The sequence below is a fragment of the Mercenaria mercenaria genome, chromosome 7 (genome assembly GCF_021730395.1).
Source record: "Mercenaria mercenaria strain notata chromosome 7, MADL_Memer_1, whole genome shotgun sequence".
Lineage (NCBI taxonomy): Eukaryota > Metazoa > Mollusca > Bivalvia > Venerida > Veneridae > Mercenaria > Mercenaria mercenaria.
The window spans coordinates 69787556-69812264 of record NC_069367.1 but is presented as its reverse complement, the minus strand read 5'-3'; the positions used below and the strand labels follow the sequence as shown (position 1 = coordinate 69812264).

The following is a 24709-nucleotide window of genomic DNA, read 5'->3' as shown; positions in this document are numbered from 1 at the left end:
AGTCTCCTACCCGTTTCTCCGGATCGGAGTATAGGTAGACTGTCTATCATAAAATTTAGTCCAAAATACGTTGTTCAGGTTGTGTAGCATTTGATATATGATTCTTCTTACTCATACCCGTTCAAAGGAGATTACCTGTACTGTAGTGTTTTCATTCAGTTGTTAATTTTATTGTTTTATATTATTATTTTATGTTATAAAAATGTTTTTGTTGCATTTTACTTTTAGTCGCCTACCAGTTAATTTTTGTCAGCGGATCGGACCATGTAAACGCGTCAACTATACGTTATTAAGGTTCATTTAAATTTATTCATATTCATAATCTGTTTTTGTGGTGTATACGATGCAAGTGCCAAAACAAAACTCAAAACTGTCGAATGACACTTCGTGGTAAAACTTATAATAGTAGCTAAAAGTGTCTTTTTCTTAGTTTGTTATGCCTTACTGACTTTCAAACAGATTTAAAAACTAGAAAATGCTTTTGTAAAAAAGCGCATGTCTCCCCCAATGCAAAGTCCTATAGGCATGAAGTCAATAGGGGTCAGGAGCGAAAGTCAAAGAGACACTGATGGTTGGCTGCAATAGGGATCATCTACTTGGCATGTCCAGCCATCCCGCTAAATTTCAACACTAGTGGCCTAGTGGTTCTCAAGTCACTGTTCAGGCTCCTGTGACCTTGACCTTTGATCAAGTGACCTCAAAATAAATAGGGGTCATCTACTCTGCATGTCCAATCATCCTATTAAGTTTCAACATTGTAGGTCAAGTGGTTCTCAAGTTATTTCCAAAAAATGATTTTACATGAACAGGCCACTGTGACCTTGACTTTTATTAGACTGACCCCAAAATCAATAGGGGTCATCTACTCTGCATGTTAATCATCCTATGAAGTTTCAACATACTGGGTCAAGTGGTTCTCAAGTTATTGATCGGAAATGGTTATCAATGTTCAGGCCCCTGTGACCTTGATCTTTAACGGAGTGACCCCAAAAACAATAAGGGTCATTTACTCAGCATTAACAATCATCCTATGAAGTTTCAACATTCTGGTTCGAGAGGTTCTCAAGTTATTGATTGGAAACGGTTTTCCATGTTCAGGCCCCTGTGGCCTTGACCTTTAACAGAGTGACCCTAAAATCGTTCATCTACTCTGCATGACCAATCATATTACGAAGTTTCATCATTCTGGGTCAAGTGGTTCTCAAGTTACTGACCGGAAATGGTTTTCAATGTTTGGGCCCCTGTGACCTTGACCTTTCACAGAGTGAACCCAAAATCGTTAGGGGTCATCTACTCTTTATGACCAATCATCCTATTAAGTTTCAACATTCTGGGTCAAGTGGTTCTCAAGTTACTGACCGGAAATGGTTTTCAATGTTCAGGCCCCTGTGACCTTGACCTTTAATGGAGTGACCCCAAAATCGATAGGGGTCATCTACTTTGCATGTACAATCATCCTATGAAGTTTCAACATTCTGGGTCAAGTGGTTCTCAAGTTATTGATCAGAAATGGTTTTCAATGTTCAGGCCCCTGTGACCTTGACCTTTGACGGAGTGACCCCGAAAACAATAGGGGTCGTCTACTCTTCATGACCAATCATCCTATCAAGTTTCAACATTCTGGGTCAGGTGGTTCTCTAGTTATTGATCAGAAATGGTTTTCAATGTTCAGGCCCCTGTGACCTTGACCTTTGATGGAGTGACCCCAAAATCAATAGGGGTCATCTACTCTTCATGACCAATCATCCTATCAAGTTTCAACATTCTGGGTCAAGTGGTTCTCTAGTTAATGATCGGAAATGGTTTTCAATGTTCAGGCCCCTGTGACCTTGACCTTTGACGGACTGACCCCAAAATCAATAGGGGTCATCTACTCTTCATGACCAATCATCCTATGAAGTTTCAACACTCTGGGTCAAGTGGTTCTCTAGTTATTGATCGGAAATGGTTTTCAATGTTCAGGCCCCTGTGACCTTGACCTTTGACGGAGTGACCCCAAAAACAATAGGGGTCGTCTACTGCAGCAGCCCTACAACCCTATGAAGTTTGAAGGTTCTAGATCAAATGGTTCTCCAGTTATTGCCTGGAAATGAAGTGTAATGTACGGACGGACGGACGGACGGACAGGGCAAAAACAATATGTCTCCTGGGGGAGACATAATAACTTAATTTATTAATAGCATTATATCTAAATTAGAGCGTATCCCAGTTGCCAGCTGTATTCCGTTGATACTTTTCTTTAAAGCCAATTGTTTAATCATAAAATGAAGAATTATAAGATCTCATTTCACCGAAAGCACATTCATGTACGGTTTTGGAAAAAGATCATTTTAGAGTCTGTTTTTGTTTGAATTTACGGCCATTTTCAACATTATTCCAGTTATATCAGGCAGCTAGTTCAACTAACCATCGTTCCTGGGAAAGACCAGTACTAGACAGCCGCCAAAGTCCGTAAGCAACTGCCTACTTTCTCACATAAAAAATCCTAGTCGGTAGCACAGCTCGAACCTGTGACCCTCAGTCAGTGAGAGGATTCAGAGATTACAAGTGCACGAATGTATCTCCTACATTACGGACTCAGACTATAAATTAATATAATGAAAAGGCACACTGAATACTGTAGCATTTATAAAGCATTCCGGAGTATCCACGCATTATAATGTATAATGCATGGAGCTCAAAGTCAAAATTACCATTGTGTACTTTGGGATAATTTAAATGCATTCTTACCTAAAGTTTGAGTTTTAAATTTGAAAAGTACAATACTTCCATAGTGGATATATTTACACACGTCTAGTATGCAAATGGAAGAAGCGATGTGTGCATATGTATTGCCGTTGCGGCGTAAAAACGATAAAGCGTTCTGTAGAGAATTACCACAGTGTATATATGTATGTTCCATGTGCAATAACAATTTAAGATATTACTGCCGTAGTGTATAAATGTACACTATTTCTGATTACCACAGTGAAATTTTGTATTTCATGGAAAAAAGTTCAGAACTACCGTAGTGCCACAGTAAAAGTAACTGGTGAAAAGTCTACAAAACGCATCTGTGGCAGACCCGTGGTTTTCAGACTTCTAGAATGCCGGAACCGCATAATGCAGACGTAGTAAAATAGCTTTAAATACCGTAGCGTAAAAATGAGTAATTAATTAAGTTTTAAAAACTGAGTTCGGTAATTACCGCGACGAGCAACCATCAAAACTAATGAGTATTTTTGGAGAGTAATGATCCCTTAATTGTCTGAAAAGGATTTTCTTATCAACAAATTGCGATAACAATGATTTTAGAACATTATTGAGCACGAGACGTTTGGTTTTGTTTTTAAATTTTATGGAGACCTGTAATTTGTTGCGTAATATTATTTAGTATGTCATATGAATGATTTAACTTATTAGTTTAACTGATTTTATACCGTTTTGTTAATAACATAAATGAAAGTTTACACTTCAGATCAAATTCTGCAAATTCTGCAATAAATAAAAAGCATTCAAATTCCCCCCAGATACAAAGAAAAATTAAAAAATTCCGGTAGTCCTACGCTGTGCGATGTCGGTAATATGGACCCTCGTTTTAATGGTACGTTTTAGGCGTCTGCGGTAGTCAGTCCGTGTATGATAGCGGTAATAGCGACCCCCGTTTTTATGGTACGTATTAGTCTGTTACGGTAGCTGAAAGGATATAAAGGGCGCTATATAAATCTGGTATAATAATAATAATAATAAATGTGGCCTCTACAGTGTTAACAAGATTTTTCTTTGATTTGACCTGGTGACCTAGTTTTTGACCCCAGATGACCCAATATAAAACTCATCCAAGATTTTATTGAGGGTAACATTCTGACCAAGTTTCATTATGATTGGGCCAAAATTGTGACCTCTAGAGTGTTAACAAGCTTTTCCTTTGATTTGACCTGGTGGCCTAGTTTTTAACCTCAGATGACCTCATATCGAACTCATCCAAGATTTTATTGAGGGTAACATTCTGACTAAGTTTCATTAAGATTGAGCCAAAATTGTGACCTCTAGAGTGTTAACAAGCTTTTCCTTTGATTTGATCTGGTGACCTAGTTTTTGTCCCCAGATGACCCAATATTGAACTCATCCAATATTTTATTGAGAGTAACATTCTGACCAAGTTTCATTAAGATTGGGCCAAAATTGTGACCTCTAGAGTGTTAACAATCAAATTGTTGATGATGACGGACGGACGACTGACAGACGACGACAGACAAAGGGCGATCACAAAAGCTCACCTTTGAGCATTTCGTGCTCAGGTGAGCTAAAAATACGAAATTTCACTCAATTTAAGGACTTTTTAACAATCTTGTATGATTTTTAAGCACTTTTAAGTCAGGACTAAAATTACTTTCCAGGACCTTTTGATGTTTTTTAAAGGACTTTTTAAGAACGGACATCAAACTAAAGCACTTTTTAAGAACGTGCCAACCCTGTGACAACTTCAACACCTAAACCTGAGGTAAATAGTGAGACTTCAAACTACTCCTATATGTAACAGTCATAGAAACTGCCTCATCCAGGATCAAATTACCGACCTCTTTATTTGTACTCTGGTACACTATCTACTCACAAATGCTGCCAAAAGGAAAAATAAAGATGACAGAAAACAGTGAAATTAACAGCAAAATGAATATTATTTTTACTTATTATTCACTGTGTTAAGTCATATTAAATTCCCTTAAGTGACGTCAAACTTATTCCTTAAATCAAAAACTAGAATGTGTCTGTATGACACAGGGTGTGCCCCCACTGGTACATTTGTCACAAATAAGGGGCAATAATTCAAATGTTTGCAATCTTAAGAGGGTTTTAGCCTCAACAAATATTTTATATTAAAGATTCATTATTCTAGGCCATATACTTTTTGAGCTATGATCGTCACAAATGAAGTATCCACCATTTTGTCTACTTCAAGGGCTGCAACTGTGTAATTAGCAATAAAATCTCAAGAAGAATGCCAAGTGTGCAAGGTCACATCATGATAAAGACTCATGCAAGGTTTCATGAATTTACATCAAATACTTTTTGAGCTAGGCACGTCATTAGATGAAAATGTGCATTTTTGACTGTTTCAGGGGCCATAACTTTAACTAGAAATGTGTCACAGACACGGATGCCCCCACAACATGAGAAAGGTCACAGGCATGGTACTGCTCACAAACTAAAAGAAGGACCCTTGGCCCTATTTATTTACAAAAAATATATTGTAGGAAAACCAGAAAATTTAGTATTCTGTATATGTAGTGAAAATTGGCTAAATTCAACCAAGGACTGTGACCTTGACCTTTGAGCAAGTGAAATGGTGGCGCATAACACATCTTCTATCCATGCTTATCATTTGTGTCAAATTATTCTGAAATCGGACCATGCATGTAAAAGTTATGGTCTGGACATGAAGACCACATTATCAGTATATATGTAGTGAAAATTGGTTATGTTCAACGAAGGACTGTGACCTTGAACTTTGAGCTAGTGAAATGGTTTTGTGCATGACACATCATCTATCCATGCTTATGATTTGTGTCAAATTATTTTGAAATCAGACCATGCAGGTCAAAGTTATGGCCCAGACACAAACTACACCCTTTCACGAACACACACACACACGGACTTCCCGAACGCAAAAACACACGGACAGGGGTAACACTATATGCTCCCCACCCCATTTTAAAGACTCATGCAAGTTTTCATCAATTTATATCAAATACTTCTTGAGATAGGCACATCAAAAGGTGAAAATGTGCATTTTTAATTTCAGGGGCCATAACTCTGGAAATAGGGGCAGAGCCAAAAGAAAAATAGGAGGTGCGCAAGTTCATATCATGATAAAGACTTATGCAAGGTTTCATTAATTTATATGAAATACTTTTTGAGCTAGGCCTGTCACAAACTTTGGAAGGATGGACACACAGACACACACACTGACGGACAATGTACTGACAAGACCAAATCTATATACTCCCTCCACTCTGTTGTGGGGGCACAAAAAGTGAGAAAGAGAGACAAGTTTATTATTATTCAGGACAGGGTTTTTATTAATTGTACATATAAAATCCCCTTGTAGACCTCTTTCATTTGTCTAATGATCCTACAAACATACTGTAAGTTTCCAGCATGATAACTTGTACCAGTTCCATAGAAGGGACAGGACTGGACAGGGCAAAGTGATTGTTAATATTTGGTGTGGTATAAATTTAATACGTCTTGAGATATGTGACAATTTTTTTTCAGTTACAATCAGTTACATTAACCACGTTGTCACGGAGGCCCCTGCTCTGGCCATTTTAATGACATCTTAGTATGGTGCTATGGTGAGATAATATCAAGTACATTTTATTAATACCTTGTCCCACTTAGCAGAAATGTTCTCAATATTGACATGACATTCTGTCACAGGTATTTTCTCCTCATCATCCCTTCTTTCCGATTCAGGCAGTTCATCCAACTGTAAAAATGTCTGGAAAAAAATATAAGAAACTGAGCATAAAAATGAGAATCTACATAAATGTATCTATACACACAAGCAAGGATAAAATCTACAAATTTATTTCAACTTAAACTTAACAAGAACATTCTTATTGTATTTTGGTATACTAAATTTTCATTATTCTTAGTCAGAAGACTCACAAACTACTTAATATAAGTAAATGTTCCAATCTTTAATGAAAATACAGGCAAACTTCCACTCAGCAGCAAATCAAGAAACAACACTATTTGGATGCTTAAGGTGGCTGCTTAAGAAAAGTTGAAATTAGCTCAAAAAGTTGATTTAAGAATGTTTAAGGTAAGTGGCTGTATAAAACAGGTGGCTGTTAAGGCAGGTTCAACTGTAATATATCCTTGTTCACCAAACTTTGTTTACAAATTCTATTTCTCCTGGATTTATTTATGTTTCCTTTACAAGATCTAGCATAAGGACTATAAAGTGGGTAAAATTTGTTTGCTTCACACATACTGGTAATTATAAAACATAGAATTTTGCATTCAGCAAAGTAAATGATTTAAACAAGGTAAGCTTAAAAGCTTAGTAACTGCTTGAATAAACAAAGTTAGGTTCTAAATATTGTCTGGGTAAATAGGTGGATAATGGTTATAAGGATGGTGGGATAAACGTTACATGAATCTACATTTTCTTAACATATCTAGTTTTCATAACTACAGTCAAATCTCGATATCTCGACGAAAAAAAGTCAACATATCGAAATATCAACATAATCGAAATTAGGTCAACTTGTTGGTAGGTGGGATAATGTAGTTTTGTATACATAAAGACGTTTTTTGAGACAAAATATGTATATTTGTGCATAAATATTATGTTTTACATATTAATTGGTAATTACTTGTTGAAATAATAAGAATTTATCAACCTACTTCCTGGTTTCTAATATACCTCTTTCCACCATCTTGTGCTTTGTGCAATGCACATGACGTGAAATTCACTCTTAGGGTTAAACCAAACTACGATGTGAAGTACGATGTATAGAATCTTCATTTCTTTTTGTTTATAATTGCAATTAAATTCACTCAATTTCGAATATTCAATTATATAAATTACTCAATTAGCATTGCACACAGCAAATAAACAATTAATGACACATGAGCGCCAGTTATTTGGCTTCTGGTCGTCACATAAAGCAGAACCATTGGGTGCATAACTGCGCATGTTGTTGTTCGCATCTAAGGCAGACAGCAATTGAGCGAATACAAGCACGTGCAGCTTTTCGCACCTGCGTTTGGCAGACGATTAATTTCCACTCAAGATATCCGAGGTCAAAATAGAGTAGATTTCAGTCGGGGATTGAAAATTAAGTTGAGATATCTAAAAAATAAAAATATCCGTATCGAGATATCCATACCTGATTTATATGAAATAAGAAGGAAAAAATCGGAACCAGGAAAATCCACTCGAGATATCGAAATATTGAAATAACCAAAGTCGAGATAATGATATAAATTTACAAAATGTTACACCATGCATACAAAACTGAAGTTTACTTGACAGCTGTAACCACCTACTGACTGTTTTGACAAACTAAAAAGTAATGCATGGAATGAAATATTAATTTGAAAATTTCTTACACCTTATTTTATTTCTCTAGTTAGATCTACTCTATAAAACAGTGAGCAAAACAAGGTTACCATGAAGAGACTTTATTCACGCAATATGATTTATTATAAGCACGTACATGATGTTTTGTGGAGACCATTGTTTTGAAACATTTCTTAACTAGACTATTGATGCTGATGTCAGAAAGGCAACAATGTTGAGGCCATTATTTGTTGAAATACCATCTCAATGACCCAAACATTTCAGTCAACCAAAACACAAGAGGGCCACCATAAATTGATCACCAGAGAAACGTTGGAAGTCACATATGACATATAAGTTTATCTATTATTATCTCTGGCAGACCCTAAAAGGAGCAAAGCTGACCATTTGAACAAATTTGAGAGTTGCTACAGCCCAAATTTGATGAAGATCTGTGAAGTAGTTCAGTTAAAATCTTGTTTAAATGATTTCTTAATTTTAACTTTGGCAGCCCCTGAAAGGGACAGGAACTACTTGAACAAATTTGAGAGGATGCTACAGCCAAAATTTGAGGAAGATCTGTGATGAAGTTCCAGATGTTGTTTAAATGTTTTCCTAATTTTAGCTCTTGCAGCCCCTGAAAGCGACCTAGTGGAACTATTTGAACAAACTTGAGAGAAGACTTCAAGGCAAAACCAAGCCAAGTTTCGTCAACTTCTATCATAAGGTTTGCAGGGCGATGTGCATAGACGGGTGACAGATGATTGACAGACAGACAACAAATCATCACAATAGCTCAGCCTGAGTACTTACACTACGTAGAATTTTTTATTATCCTGCTCTTTAGGCATGGCCTGACTAGTAGTCAGATGGTGTGTAAGCTAGGCCTTGGCAACATTATATTGGCCTTTCTACATAGGAAAAACCTGGTACTGAGTCAATATCCTATTCGTACAAAATTTCTAACTAAAGGGCAAAATACTGAAAGTAATGATAATTCCACTGAAATCTCCTATGAGAAAAGCAAAGCAGAACAAGGCGCTGTGTTCAATAAACGCTTGATGCCCCCAGGGGCATCCTTGTCGATACAAAGCAACCTAAGTCCAAAACGTGGTCAAGGTCAAACTGAGGTCAGGTGATGTTTGAAGATGAGGAATGGTCACAGGTTACATCTGTATTAGTATCAATTCATTCTTGTAAGCGGTATTGATGCTAGACGAAACGGTCCCTTTTGGTTAACCAAGAGATGGCCCATATAAAGCAACCCTTGAAGTCCAAAATGAGGTCAAGGTCAAGGTCAAACTGAGGTCAGGTGATGTCTGAAGATGAGGAATGCTCACAGGTTACATCTGCATTAGTATCAAGTCATTCTAGTAAGGGGTATCGATGCTAGACAAAACGGTCCCATTTGGTTAACCTCATATGGACGGACAAACGAACGGACAGGACAATCACTATATGCCTCCCGCATCAGTAGATGCCAGGGCATAAAAACTTCTTGCTTGAAGGTATTGAAAACATAGGGACAGAAAGAGTAGGTTCCTCTGGATAAGGGTAGGAAAATTTGGGCCAATGTGCTTGTGTATGAATAGGAAACCTACAATGATCAGTATAGAATTGTTGCAGAAATACCTGAATCCTTTCTATAGTTACTTTCAACTCAGATAAACGTAATGCAGAGAAGAATATCATACGCCAAACAATACATTCCACAACAAGATTTATAAACGGAACAAGGATATACACCCTTCCAGGCAGTAACGGCACACCGAAAACTACTGATGATAGAGCCGTTGTTACGAGAAGGACTGTTTTATTACATATGTTGTGGGATATGACTGCATACACACGAAGCATGGATATCTTAAAGAGCTCTTTATACTCGGACCTGTTGGAAAATAAAATATGATTGTAGGCTTACAAATTCTGTGGACACTAAAAAGTTTGAAATTTCAGCACCATCAGATCATAGAAAGAAGAGTTGTTTTACATGAAAATTGAACAGCATATAAAATCTGTTATACTGATACATCTGCCTTAAAACTCCAAAAAAAGGACCTCACAAATGGGCATGCATCCAAAGACAGACCAGTGCCTTAAAAAACTAGAGATGCTTTTGAGAAAAGCGCATGTCTCCCACAACTGCCCCTATGAAAAATGTTAGTTTCTCTAGATGTTTTAGACGAGTGGATCCAATTAGATGGTCTGGATGAGTGGATCCAATCAGTAATTCAAGGGCCATAAATCAAAAGTGCCTGGGCGGATTTGGCTAGTTATCGAATTTGGGTAAGGTCTTATGGCCAAACACAGTTTGTTCAAGTTTGGTGAAGATCGGATGAGAAATGTTCGACTTAGAGTGCGGACATGAGTAAAAAGGCCGATTTTTCGATAATTCAAGGGCCGTAACTCCAAAATGCCTGGAACGATTTGGCTAGTTATCGAACTTGGCCGAGGTCTTATAGTTAAACACATTTTGTTCAAGTTTGGTGAAGATCGGATGAGAAATGTTTGAATTAGAGTGCGGACAAGAGTAAAAAGGCTGATTTTTGGATAATTCAAGGGTCGTAACTCCAAAATGCCTGGAACGATTTGGCTAGTTATAGAACTTGGCCGAGGTCTCATGGTCAAACACATTTTGTTCAAGTTTGGTGAAGATCGGATGAGAAATGTTTAATTAAGAGTGCGACATGAGTAAAAAGGCCAATTTTTCGATAATTCAAGGGCCGTAACTCCAAAATGCCTGGACGGATTTGGCTAGTTATCGAACTTGGCCGAGGTCTCATGGTCAAACACATTTTGTTCAAGTTTGGTGAAGATCGGATGAGAAATGTTTGACTTAGAGTGCAGACAAGAGTAAAAAGACCGATTTTTTCGATAATTCAAGGGCCGTAACTCCAAAATGCCTGGACCGATTTGACTAGTTATCGAACTTGGCCGATGTCTTATAGTTAAACACATTTTGTTCAAGTTTGGTGAAGATCGGATGAGAAATGTTTGAATTAGAGTGCGGACAAAAGTAAAAAGGCCGATTTTTGGTAATTCAAGTGCCATAACTCCAAGACGCCTGGATCGATTTGGCTAGTTATCGAACTTGGCCGAGGTCTTATGGTCAAACATATTTTGTTTAAGTTTGGCGAAAATCGGATGAGAAATGTTCAACTTAGAGTGCGGACAAGCTTTGTGACAGACACACACAGACACAGACTGGAGTAAATCAATATGTCTCCCACACCACTGTGTGGTGGGAGACATAAGCACTATTTTCAAAGAACTTTTACTAATCTTCATTTGCATGCATTTAAAATAATGTCCCAGAGCTGAAAAAACTAGGTTTAATATCAGGTTTTTTTGTTTTATTTTTATTTCTTTACACAATGGCATTCCTTTTTAAAGGAATACAACTTTTTAAGCATACCTCAAGAATAGTACAGAATGATAGTAAATTAAGTAAAACATGTACTTTACGAAAAGAGAATTAGTAAAGATCGATGTTGTTGAACATTTACAAACAATTGTGGCATGTTACATTAATTACAGTCTCATTTTTTTTTTTAAATGACTCATGTCTATTATCATAGTCATTATGAACAGTTGTTTCTGTTAGATTTAACTACAAAGGACAATATGTCAAAAACTGTATAATGGTGGACAAGTAGAAAAATTATCAAATCAAAGAAAAACTTTTTAAACATTTTTTTTAATTTCAGGGTATGGACATTATTGCAAACAGATTTTGCAGTTCAAAAACTGTAGTATCATATCAACAACTTTGAACAACCTCAGGAAGTGAGACCCCTTCCAGGAGCCCCTTTACAGGGTCTAAGGCATATTTTAATAAAAAGACTGCATTATAAACATTTTTATTTGTTCAATACAAATATAAAAGAACTCTTTCTGTGGTAAGGTGATAAACTGCTGAACCTTAACACTAACTAAAGACACCTTTACAAAGGGTAGAGAGCTAGGAGATGGGAAAGAAAACATATTTTGACTTCAGGCTACAATCAACTAGCCAGCATACAGGAAAGGAGGGGAGTTTTAAACTAGCATTTACATAATCATGTATGGTTTCCACAGCCAAATTCCCTGACATTTCTAATTAACTTTTCCCTTACAAATTGAAATATAACAAGGTTGAAATAGTTAACTTGGTAGGTTCAACAAGATAATTATAATGAACAACAACAACAGTTTAATACTTCTTTTTGAAACGTTGACTTTAAACTACTATGGTCAACACTACTTGACATAAACCATCAGAATCCTTTTGGTGTGGAACAGTCTGAACAACTTTGAAAGACACCCATCAAAAGATTATCCCTGCCAACTTCCATTAACTTCCACTAAATGGTTTCAGTGAAGACACTGTTTGAAGAAAAGTATGAATATAGGCCAGGCAGACAAATAATGGCAGATGACTGGTAACGGTATTGTTTGTAAGAATTACCTGAATCTTTTCTACAGATACATTCAAGTCAGTGATACCTAACGCATGATGAATATCATGTGCCAAACAAGAGGACCATGATGGTCCTGAATCGCTCACCTCTTCCCACATGACCCAGTTTTGAGTATGACGTCGTTTTTTCTATTATTTGACATAGTGACCTAGTTTTTGAGCTCATGTGACCCAGTTTTGAACTTGGCCTAGATATTATCAAGATAAAAATTCTGACCAATTTTCATAAAGATCCATTGAAAAATATGGTCTCTAGAGAGGTCACAAGGTTTTTCTATTATTTGACCTATTGACCTAGTTTTCAAAGGTACGTGACCCTGTTTTGAACTTTACCTAGATATCAAGGTGAACATTCTCACTAATTTTCATGAAGATCTCATGAAAAATATGGCCTCTAGAGAGGTCACAAGGTTTTTCTATTTTTATACCTACTGGCCTAGTTTTTGACTGCACGTGATCCAGTTTCGAAACTGACCTAGATATCATCAAGGTGAACATTCAGATCAATTTTCATGAAGATTCATTGAAAAATATGGCCTCTAGAGAGGTCAAAAGATTTTTTCTAATTTTAGACCTACTGACCTAGTTTTTGAGCGCAGTTCACCCAGTTTCAAATCTGACCTAGATATCATCAAGATGAACATTCAGACCAACTTTCATACAGATCCCATGAAAAGTATGGCCTCTAGAGAGGTCACAAGGTTTTTTTATTATTTGACCTACTGACCTAGTTTTTCAGGCATGTGACCCAGTTTCAAACCTGACCTAGACATCATCAAGGTGAACATTCTGACCAATTTTCATGAAGATCTATTCAAGGGTATGGCCTCTAGAGAGGTCACAAGGTTTTTCTATTTCAAGACCTACTGACCTAGTTTTTGATCACAGTTGACCCAGTTTCAAACTTGACCTATATATCATCAAGATAAACATTCAGACCAACTTCCATACAGATCCCATGAAAAATATGGCCTCTAGAGAGGTCACGTTTTTTCATTATTTGACCTACTGACCTAATTTTTGAAGGCATGTGACCCACTTTCGAACTTGACCTAGATATCATCAAGATGAACATTCTGACAAATTTTTATGGAGATCCATTCACAAGTATGGCCTCTAGAGAGGTCACAAGGTTTTTCTATTTTTAGACCTACTGACCTAGTTTTTGACCGCACATGACCCTGATTCGAACTTGACCTAGATATCATCAAGATGAACATTCAGACCAACTTTCATACAGATCCCATGAAAAATATGGCCTTTAGAGAGGTCACAAGGTTTTTCTATTATTTGACCTACTGACCTAGTTTTTGAAGGCACGTGATCCACTTTCGAACTTGACCTAGATATCATCAAGATGAACATTCAGACCAACTTTCATACAGATCCCATGAAAAATATGGCCTCTAGAGATGTCACAAGGTTTTTCCATTATTTGACCTACTGACCTAGTTTTTGACGGCATGTGACCCACTTTCGAACTTATCCTAGATATCATCAAGGTGAACATTCTGACCAATTTTCATGAAGATCTCATGAAATATATGGCCTCTAGAGAGGTCACAAGGTTTTTCTATTTTTAGACCTACTGACCTAGTTTTTGAACGCTCATGACCCAGTTTCGAACTTGACCTAGATATCATCAAGATGAACAGTCTGACCAAATTTCATGAAGATCCCATGAAAAATATGGCCTTTAGAGAGGTCACAAAGTTTTTCTATTATTTGACCTACTGACCTAGTTTTTGAAGGCATGTGACCCAGTTTCGAACTTGACCTAGATATCATCAAGGTAAACGTTCTGACCAATTTTCATGAAGATCTTGTGAAATATATGGCCTCTAGAGAGGTCACAAGGTTTTTCTATTTTTAGACCTACTGACCTAGTTTTTGATGGCACGTGACCCAGTTTCGAACTTGACCTAGATATCATCAAGGTGAACATTCTGACCAATTTTCATAAAGATCCCATGAAAAATGTGACCTCTAGAGTGGTCACAAGCAAAAGTTTACGGACTGACGCACGCACGCAAGGACGAAGGACACCGCGCGATCACAAAAGCTCACCTTGTCACTCTGTGACAGGTGAGCTAAAAAACACTTCCATAACAAGACTTGTGTAACGAAAGGGAGAACGATATACACCTTCCTAGGCAGCAATGGTACACCAAAAACTAATATCATTGTTATCAGAAAAACTGTTTTAGTGCATATACTTTAGTGTCATGACAATCATGGATATCTTAAAGTTACTTTCCCACAGAGTTGCAAGCATTTATATCTTTTAATTATGGTTTCAGACCATGCAAATACCAATTTTGATATTTAAATTCCATTTTGTTACTTTAAGTAATCGCTTAGTTTTCACAGAGTACTGAAACCTATTTTTAGAATGTGAAATTGACAGTTTTCCCACACTTCATTAATCCCTAGATGTAAACAATTAACAATGGTGACAGCAACTTAAATGTTTTGTCTATTAGACCTTGATTATTTTGTTTGTTTCTGTACTAGTCATTTATTTACGAAAATACCCAATGGTGATTGATTCTACATCAGTTGTTATGGTTATATGACAGTTTGTACTTCTTGCCAGATTACAGAGAATTTCTCAGGTTCTCCCTAATCCATGCATGTAATTTCATGACCATTTAATGGACATTAAATAATGGAAAACTTTTTATTGAGACAAGGTGCAAACCAATATGATCAGTGGCAATGCCTCACCTAACTGTGACCCTTAAAAAACCACTGCATGGCTATTCTATCTGCAGAAATAAGACTGACCAGATACATGATTTTATAATTCAAACTTAGTTATTGACAGATCATAAATTATGGAAACATAAGAATTTGTTTTTACTGATTTTTCCATTCAAAATTGGAAAGCATCTGAAATGGGGTATCTTAGGTAAACTGCCTTAATTTATAAAGCTTTATATTATATACCCTCCTCAAATGCGCTCATTTGATTGGTCGAAATGAGTTCATGCGCTAGTCCGCAAAAAGCGATATTGGCCTGCAAAAGTCATAATGACTTGTGATATTACTTATTCTTATATGCATGAAACCAGTCAAATGAATGCATTTGAGAAGGGCGTATAATATAACAATTATAGACTTATGTTTTGGTCAATATGTGTTTTAACTGACCTGTATTTTTACAGGTCCGCGTCCGAGGCCAATAATATCATTTTTACAGGTCCGTAAAAACACATATCGACCTCAACATAAATCAATAGCTGTATAATATTTAATGACCGTCCAGTATTTATTCCAGTCCGTGGTGTAATGTTCAAGACTGCAAGAAAATCTTTATTGCCCGGACACCGAGTTCGATTCCTGACTCGGGCTTGTCTTTTTTCTTTTCTTGATTTGGCATTTTTAAGTTAGTTTAGAAACAAAAACTCATGTTCTAATGTTCATAATATCACCAAACTTCAATTCTAAAGATGGATAATTTTAGCCAAATTCTGAAGTTCAGTGCCTTTAATACTTTTTAATAAATGAACCTGAAACACTGTTAAAATTAGATTAACTAAAAGACTGGGCTCCACATTTTGGCTAAAAATGATTTTCCTTTAAATCTGAAGGTTTTGACATTATTATGAACATTATAACATGAATGTTTATTTCTAACAAAATCCACATGATGCTGTATGCATGATCTTGATCATGCAGTTTAATTAGGAAATAGAATATGGAAATTCATGTAAATAGTATTCTTTATATTTTCAGATGATACAGAAGATCAATCTCAGTGCTTAGTTACAAACTGCAAAATGCATAAGATATATATAGTAATTTTACTTGAAGTTTTCATTTGCCACAATTTTGAAACAACATGTATAAAAACAACCACTTCTTTTTGAGATAAATTTGCACTATGTTGAATTATCAACAACAACTTTTTTTTTGTAATAGATTCAAGCTGTAACAATGCATGTACAGATCAAAATGATCCAGATACAAATACACCACAATAAATCACTACTGACCTGTGGCCCCATAACAGGGACCAGGAATTTTACTGCTATGATGATAAGGTTAATTGCTTCACAAGTAAGCAGGAGACCTAGTAGTTTCTATTATTAGGAAAACTGGGCAAAAAGAACATACTGATGAGTACATAATCAATTTGATTTGCATGTTTTTGAAATTGCTATTAACATCTTGAATATTTCTTGAAAGAGGTATAAAAACTCAGGAAGAATACTTATAAACAAGAGGGCCATGATGGCCCTATATATCGCTCATCAGAGTTGATCTGGCCTACTGACCTAGTTTTTGACCCCACATGACCAAGAGTTGAACTTGACCTACAGATCATCAAGACAAACATTCTGACTAAATTTCATAAAGATTTGGTTACAACTGTGGCCTCTACAGTGTTCACAAGCTTTTCCTTTGATGTGATTGATGACCTAGTTTTTGACCCCACATGACCCAGATTGGAACTTGACCTATAGATTATCAAAACAAACGTTCTGACTAATTCTCATGAGTTTCAAACTTAAATTGTGGTCTCTATAGAGTGTTGAAAAGATTTTCCTTTGATCTGGCCTAGTGACCTAGTTTTTGACCCCACATTACCCATATTCAAACTTGACCTATAAATGATTAAGACAAACATTTTGACCCAGTTTAATAAAGACTGAGTCACAAATGCAGCCTTTAAAGTGTTCACAAGCTTTTCCTTTGATTTGACTAGGTGACCTAGTTTTTGACCCCACATGACCCAGATTCAAACTTGATCTAGAAATCATCAAGCCAAACTTTCTAAGTTTCATAAATATTGGGTCACAACTGTGACCTCTCGAGTGTTCTCAAGCTTTTCCTTTGATTTGACCAGGTGACCTACTTTTTAATCCAACATGACCCAGTTTCGAACCTGACCTAGTGATCATCAAGACTAACATTCTGACCAAGTTTCATAAAGATTGGGTCACAAGTTTGGTCTCTAGAGTGTTCACAAGCTTTTCCATTGATCTGACCTACTTACCTAGTTTTTGACCCACATGACCCAGACTCAAACTTGACACCTAGAGATTATCAATACTAATATTCTGACCAAGTTTAATAAAGATTGGGGCACAAATGTGGTCTCTACAGTGTTCACAAGCTATTCCTTTGATCTGATTTACTGACATAATTTTTGACCCCACATGACCCATTTTCGAACTTGACCTAAAGATCATCAAGACTAACATTCTGACCAAGTTTCATAAAGATAAGGTCAAAAATGTGGTCTCTAGAGTGTTCACAAGCTTTTCCTTTGATCTGACCTACTGACCTAGTTTTTGACCCCACATGACCCAGTTTCGAATCTGACCTAGAGATCATCAAGACTTACATTCTGACCAAGTTTCATAAAGATTGGGTCAAAAATGTGGTCTTTAGAGTGTTCACAAGCTTTTCCTTTGACCTGACCTACTGACCTAGTTTTTGACCCCACATGACCCAGTTTCGAACTTGACCTAGAGAACACAAAGACTAAAATTCTGACCAAGTTTCATAAAGATTGGGTCACAAATGTGGCCTCTAGATTGTTCACAAGGCAAATGTTGATGGACGACGCACGCCAACGGCCGGTCATAATAGCTCACTTTGAGCACTTTGTGCTCTGGTTTTACAGTGGGAATCATGGTTATTTTTAAGGAATCTCGTCAATTACCTCAAGCCTCTGGATGGTTACTCTAACCTCTAAAATGCGCATATACTGACTGAACATCAATCTGCAAACCACTGTTTCCACAACAAGACAAATCAAGGGAATGGTAATGTACAACTCTGCTGGACGCAATTTTTTACGCTAATGCAGCAAATACAATCACGAGCAGAAGAATTAATCGTGTCATGATATCTTAGAATATAACTGCGTTAATTCGAACCGCTGAAGCCTTTAAAACCATTCTATACTCTGACCTGCAATGATTAAGTAAAACTTTGAAATATATTGATACTAGAGTCACTTGACTTATACCCTTTGTATCCTGTGGGATATGCAGGCATACACCTGAAGTGTGGACATCTTAAAGATCTCTTTATACTTATACCTGTAGTAAGTTGGAAAACAATATAAGAAATAGTTTTCAGTCTTACAGCTATCCTGTTATTTTTCTTATTGTCAACAATATACCAAGGATTTAAAACAGTAAAATGTCAGCTTTACAGAAATCTACAACAAAGCTAGGGTCTAGGAAAGTTTACATCTATCTAACATGAGGGTAATGATGACCCTGAATCGCTCACCTGAGTAATATGAGCCACATGTTTAAAATGGCAAACTGATGCTAAAGTATTTGAAAGTAGGTCAGTAGGTCACATTCATGGTCATGAAAGTCAAGATTGGTGTGCAAAACTGTACATGTCATCCAAATTTTAAGGCTTATCTTAAAAAACAAGAAAGTAGGTCAATAGGTCAAGGTCATAGTCAAGTGACCCCTAATCCCTTGGGGTCATCAGGTAATTATAATTAAACAGTCTAGGAAATATGATCTGATAATTTTTTAAGTATTTATTCCTATATAACTCATATAACAAGTGACCCCCAGGGTGGGGCCTCTTTTCACCCCAGGGGCATAATTTGACCAATCTTGTTAGAGATCCACTAGGCAATGCTACACACCAAATATCAAAGGCCTAGGCCTTGAACTTTCAGACAAGAAGATTTTAATTTTTTTCCCAATATGAGTGAGTCTATGCTAAATTTGGAACCCGCAGGGCCTCTTTTCACCCTAGGGGCATAATTTGAACAATTTTGGTAAAGGACCAAAGGCAATGCAACATACCAAATATCGAAAGCCTAGGCCTTGCAGTTTGAGGCAAGAAGATTTTAAAAGTTTTTTTCCTATATAAGTCTATGTAAAACTCGAGACCCCCGGGCCAGGGCATCTTTTCACCCCAGGGTTTTAATTCGAACAATTTTAGTAGAGGACCACAAGGCAATGCTATATACCAAATATCAAACGCCTAGGTCTAGTGGTTTTAGACAAGATTTTAAACGTTTTTTCCTTTATAAGTCTATGTTAAACTTGTGACCCCCAGGGCGGGGCCTCTTTTCACCCCCAGAGGCATAATTTGAACAATCTTCATAGAGGACCATTAGATAATGTCACATGCCAAATATCATTAAAGCTCTACACTTTGCGGTTTTGGACAAGAAGATTTGTAAAGCTTTCCTTTCGGTTGCCATGGCAACCAGAATTCTGCATGGAATTCAATTCTTTGAACAATTTTGAAAGGGGGCCACCTGTGGATCATTACTGTGAAATTTGGCGTAATTCTGCCAAGTGGTTTTCAAGAAGAAGATTTTTTAGAAATTGTTGACGCACACATGACACACATCACACGACACACATCAAGCGGTCACAAAAGCTCACCATGAGCCTTTGGCTTGGGTGAGCTAAAAAGTCTACAGTCAACTAGCCTGCAGAAATGAAAGGAAAAATCTAGCAGTTATGGTTCCCATTCTTCACCTCAACAAAACTTAAATACTAGCAGTCCATATGTTTAACAAAGTGGACAATAGTTGCAATGGTAAGTAGCACTGATTTTAATGCAATTACAGAATTAACAGTTAATATCTGAAAGACTGGCTTCCATCCACTAGACATTAGCCAACTGTAACCATCTTCATTTGCTTTGTTTATTACAAAAAAACTTTTTTTAATCTAACAATTCTTTCATTTCAAGTTTCCTTCACTTGTCCTCAACCTAAATTTCCTGACATTTCCTAAACATTTATTTTAAAACAATATATAACACCAAATAATCCTTAACACCAAATAATCCTTGGAAAATTCAACTGTGAAACAAAGTTTTTAGCAATTTTGAAACCTGAGGCAGATTTTGACCATCTGACCTTGATTCTGACAAAGTTTGGTGAAAATCCTTTAAGCAACTCATTGAAAGTTATTTAAAAGTAATCCCTATATTTTGCAGTGACTGCCCAAAAATGAATTACCAGAAAACAAACTTCATGATAAGAAGTTGTTTATCAAAAGAAGCTTTTTACATTCTTCATCTCAGGTGGCTCCTATAAGGGGACATGTGGAACCATTACAATGATGCCGTAGATAAAGTTTGATTACGACCCATCAAGCAGTTCATAAGAAGTAAGTTTAAAAGTTTTTCTATTTTTAGCTCTAGTAGCCCTTAAAAGGAGCCAAGTGCTCCCATTCAAATCATTTGGAAGAGGACCTTACAATGAATTTTGATGAAGATCTTGCAATAGGTTCATCAGAACAAGAGGACCATGATGGTCCTGAATCGCTCACCTCTTCCCACATGACCCAGTTTTGAGTATGACGTCGTTTTTTCTATTATTTGACATAGTGACCTAGTTTTTGAGCTCATGTGACCCAGTTTTGAGCTTGACCTAGATGTTATCAAGGTAAAAATTCTGACCAATTTTCATGAAGATCCATTGAAAAATATGGTCTCTAGAGAGGTCACAAGGTTTTTCTATTATTTGACCTATTGACCTAGTTTTCGAAGGTACTTGACCCTGTTGTGAACTTTACCTAGATAGCATCAAGGTGAACATTCTCACTAATTTTCATGAAGATCTCATGAAAAATATGGCCTCTAGAGAGGTCACAAGGTTTTTCTATTTTTATACCTACTGGCCTAGTTTTTGACCGCACGTGACCCAGTTTCGAAACCTGACCTAGATATCATCAAGGTGAACATTCAGATCAATTTTCATGAACATCCATTGAAATATATGGCCTCTAGAGAGGTTAAAAGATTTTAATCATTTTAGACCTACTGACCTAGTTTTTGACCGCAGTTGACCCAATTTCAAACTTGACCTAGATATCATCAAGATGAACATTCAGACCAACTTTCATACAGATCCCATGAAAAATATGGCCTCTAGAGAGGTCACAAGGTTTTTTATTATTTGACCTACTGACCTAGTTTTTTAAGGCATGTGACCCAGTTTCAAACTTGAACTAGATATCATTAAGGTGAACATTCTGACAAACTTTTATGGAGATTCATTCACAAGTATGGCCTCTAGAGAGGTCACAAGGTTTTTCTATTTTTAGACCTACTGACCTAGTTTTTGACCGCACATGACCCATTTTCGAACTTGACCTAGATATCGTCAAGATGAACATTCAGACCAACTTTCATACAGATCCCATGAAAAATATGGCCTCTAGAGAGGTCACAAGGTTTTTCTATTATTTGACCTACTGACCTAGTTTTTGATGGCACGTGACCCACTTTGGAACTTGACCTAGATATCATCAAGGTGAACATTCTGACCAATTTTCATGAAGATCTCATGAAATATATGGCCTCTAGAGAGGTCACAAGGTTTTTCTATTTTTAGACCTACTGACCTAGTTTTTGAGGGCACATGACCCAGTTTCGAACTTGACCAAGATATCATCAGGATGAACATTCAGACCAACTTTCATACAGATCCCATGAAAAATATGGCCTTTAGAGAGGTCACAAGGGTTTTCTATTATTTGACCTACTGACCTAGTTTTTGACAGCACGTGACCCAGTTTCGAACTTGACCTAGATGTCATCAAGGTGAACGTTCTGACCAATTTTCATGAAGATCTTGTGAAATATATGGCCTCTAGAGAGGTCACAAGGTTTTTCTATTTTTAGACCTACTGACCTAGTTTTTGAGGGCACATGACCCAGTTTCGAACTTGACCAAGATATCATCAGGATGAACATTCAGACCAACTTTCATACAGATCCCATGAAAAATATAGCCTTTAGAGAGGTCACAAGGTTTTTCTATTATTTGACCTACTGACCTAGTTTTTGACAGCATGTGACCCAGTTTCGAACTTGACCTAGATATCATCAAGGTAAACGTTCTGACCAATTTTCATGAAGATCTTGTGAAATATATGGCCTCTAGAGAGGTCACAAGGTTTTTCTATTTTTAGACCTACTGACCTAGTTTTTGAAGGCACGTGACCCAGTTTCGAACTTGACCTAGATATCATCAAGGTAAACGTTCTGACCAATTTCATGAAGATCTTGTGAAATATATGGCCTCTAGAGAGGTCACAAGGTTTTTCTATATTTAGACCTACTGACCTAGTTTTTGACGGCACATGACCCAATTTCAAACTTGACCTAGATATCATCAAGGTGAACATTCTGACCAACTTTCATAAAGATCCCATGAAAAATGTGACTTCTAGAGTGGTCACAAGCAAAAGTTTACGATGGGACGCACGCACGCACAGACGCACGCACGCACGACGGACACCGCGCGATCACAAAAGCTCACCTTGTAACTTTGTGACAGGTGAGCTAAAAAGTCACTTAAAGGTTTTTCTACTTCTAATTCTATTGGCAGATGAAGATTCATCAAGCAGTTAATGAGAAAAAGTTCTCCAAGGTTTTTACTATTTTTAGCTCTGGCAGCCCCTAAAGAGAGCTAAGCTGAACAATTTGAAGAAATTTGATAATGGTCCATGCTAGGATGCCACTGACCAAGCTTGGTGTAATTATGAGCAGTAGTTTCAGATGATATCCCTATATCGCTCACCTGATGCAAATGGGTATATGATATCTTGGCAGAGGACCTCTACACAATTCATTATGCCAAAACATATAAGCTCTAGGCCTTGAGGTTTGACAGGAAGATTTTTGTATTTTTCGCTTATATGTATGTAAACCAGGTGACCCCCAAGTGTGAGCAAGGCCAATTTTGATACAAGGGGAAAGATCTACCGTTTTGGTGTGTATAGGTCGCACTTTTTCTACCCATTTTGCTGCCTGAAAAAGTTCCTGCGACCTATACGACAGAACAGTGCCAGCAGAGTTTTTTTTCGGGCCAATTTTCTGACCGTAGCTCTCGCAAAATTACGTGCATCTGTTACGAACGAACAAAATGGATAAAAAATATCAATATCGGCGGCCTTTCAACCAATAGCGGTTACTTTCAATAAAATATATCGTAAATGACCCATACTATTAAAATTACGAATTACTTTAATTCAAAGATGTTTTTGCAATTTCAATCACGTCTGTTTCTACTTTCGTTTTACTGGACGCCATTGACATGTACTCCGGGATGGATAAAATCCGGACAGATCCGTCATCCATTCCGAACATTGTTTATACTAATTCTTAGCGTATTAAAAAACTTAAAAGATAATTTTTTTACTTTTGATTTTTAAATAAAAGAAAAAAAAATCCAAAAAGAGATAATTTGTTAATCTCAGAATCAAAAGAACGCGGCTAATTACATGACGCGGAAAGGTGTTATAATTGCTGTGCAAACAATTCACATTTAAACTTGCATAATTACAGAATGTAAACGCAAACCGTCTGCTGCCAATTAGTGTCAAAAAGCCGCTTTTCTTTGATGTAGTCTGTTACCGATACTACTGTTGGTACGAAACGGTTGGGATCGAAAATAACACTGTCTGATTTCCACCAATCAGGTTCTGATAATAATTCAGTCCGCGGCATCAATATGGCCGCCGCCATAACTTTTTTGCCGGTAAATATTGCTGGGGAAAAATCCGAAACTTAACTGCGACTAATACGCTAGAACTTAAATTTTCCGACCATTTCCAGAGCAAAAATTAGATGCGGACTATACATTATCGCGACCTATACACACCAAAATACGGTAAATAAAGGGGGGCTCCCAGTTAGGTGTCTGCGCAAAATGTTTTTTGATTTTCTTTATATTTTATAAAGTTTTAGAGAAGAAGGTTTTCAGATTTTTCTTTTATAAGTCTATGTAAAACAAGTGATCCCTGGTGCAGGGCCAGTTTTGACCATAGGAACATGATTTGAACAAATTTTGGCAATGGACCACTACACAATATTACATGTTAAACATCTTAAGCTTCAGGCCTTCAGATTTTAGACATGAAAGCTATTCCCTGTAGTTGCAATAGCAACTAGAATTCTCTATGGAATGGAATTCTTTGATTGTTTGAATAACTTTGTAAAGGACCATCAAGGCTAAGTTTCATCACTTTCCACGAAGACCAACGATCGATGACAGACCATCCACCTATACTAATAGCTCATCCTGAGCAAAGTTTAGGTGAGCAAAAAATGCTGAAGCAAGACAATGGATAACAGATGCTGGACCTTCCACCAGTATTAATAGCTCATCCTGAACAAAGCTTTTGCTCATTTTCCACAACACATGGGAACCATATTTAAGAGTATTATCTTTACCTCAA

The 24709-nt window shown here is 36.8% G+C and overlaps 1 protein-coding gene across 3 annotated transcripts in view; it reads right to left on the bottom strand.

Annotated features, from left to right (window-relative positions):
* LOC123553972 (ATP-binding cassette sub-family C member 4-like) overlaps nucleotides 1–24709 on the bottom strand; it is a 169786-nt gene that overhangs the window by 58828 nt on the left and 86249 nt on the right. For all 3 annotated transcript variants that reach the window (XM_045343769.2, XM_053548618.1, XM_045343770.2), the window contains exon 9: nucleotides 6368–6481. In XM_045343769.2, coding sequence (XP_045199704.2) covers nucleotides 6368–6481 — 114 coding nt within the window. The remainder of the gene's footprint in view (nucleotides 1–6367; nucleotides 6482–24709) is intronic.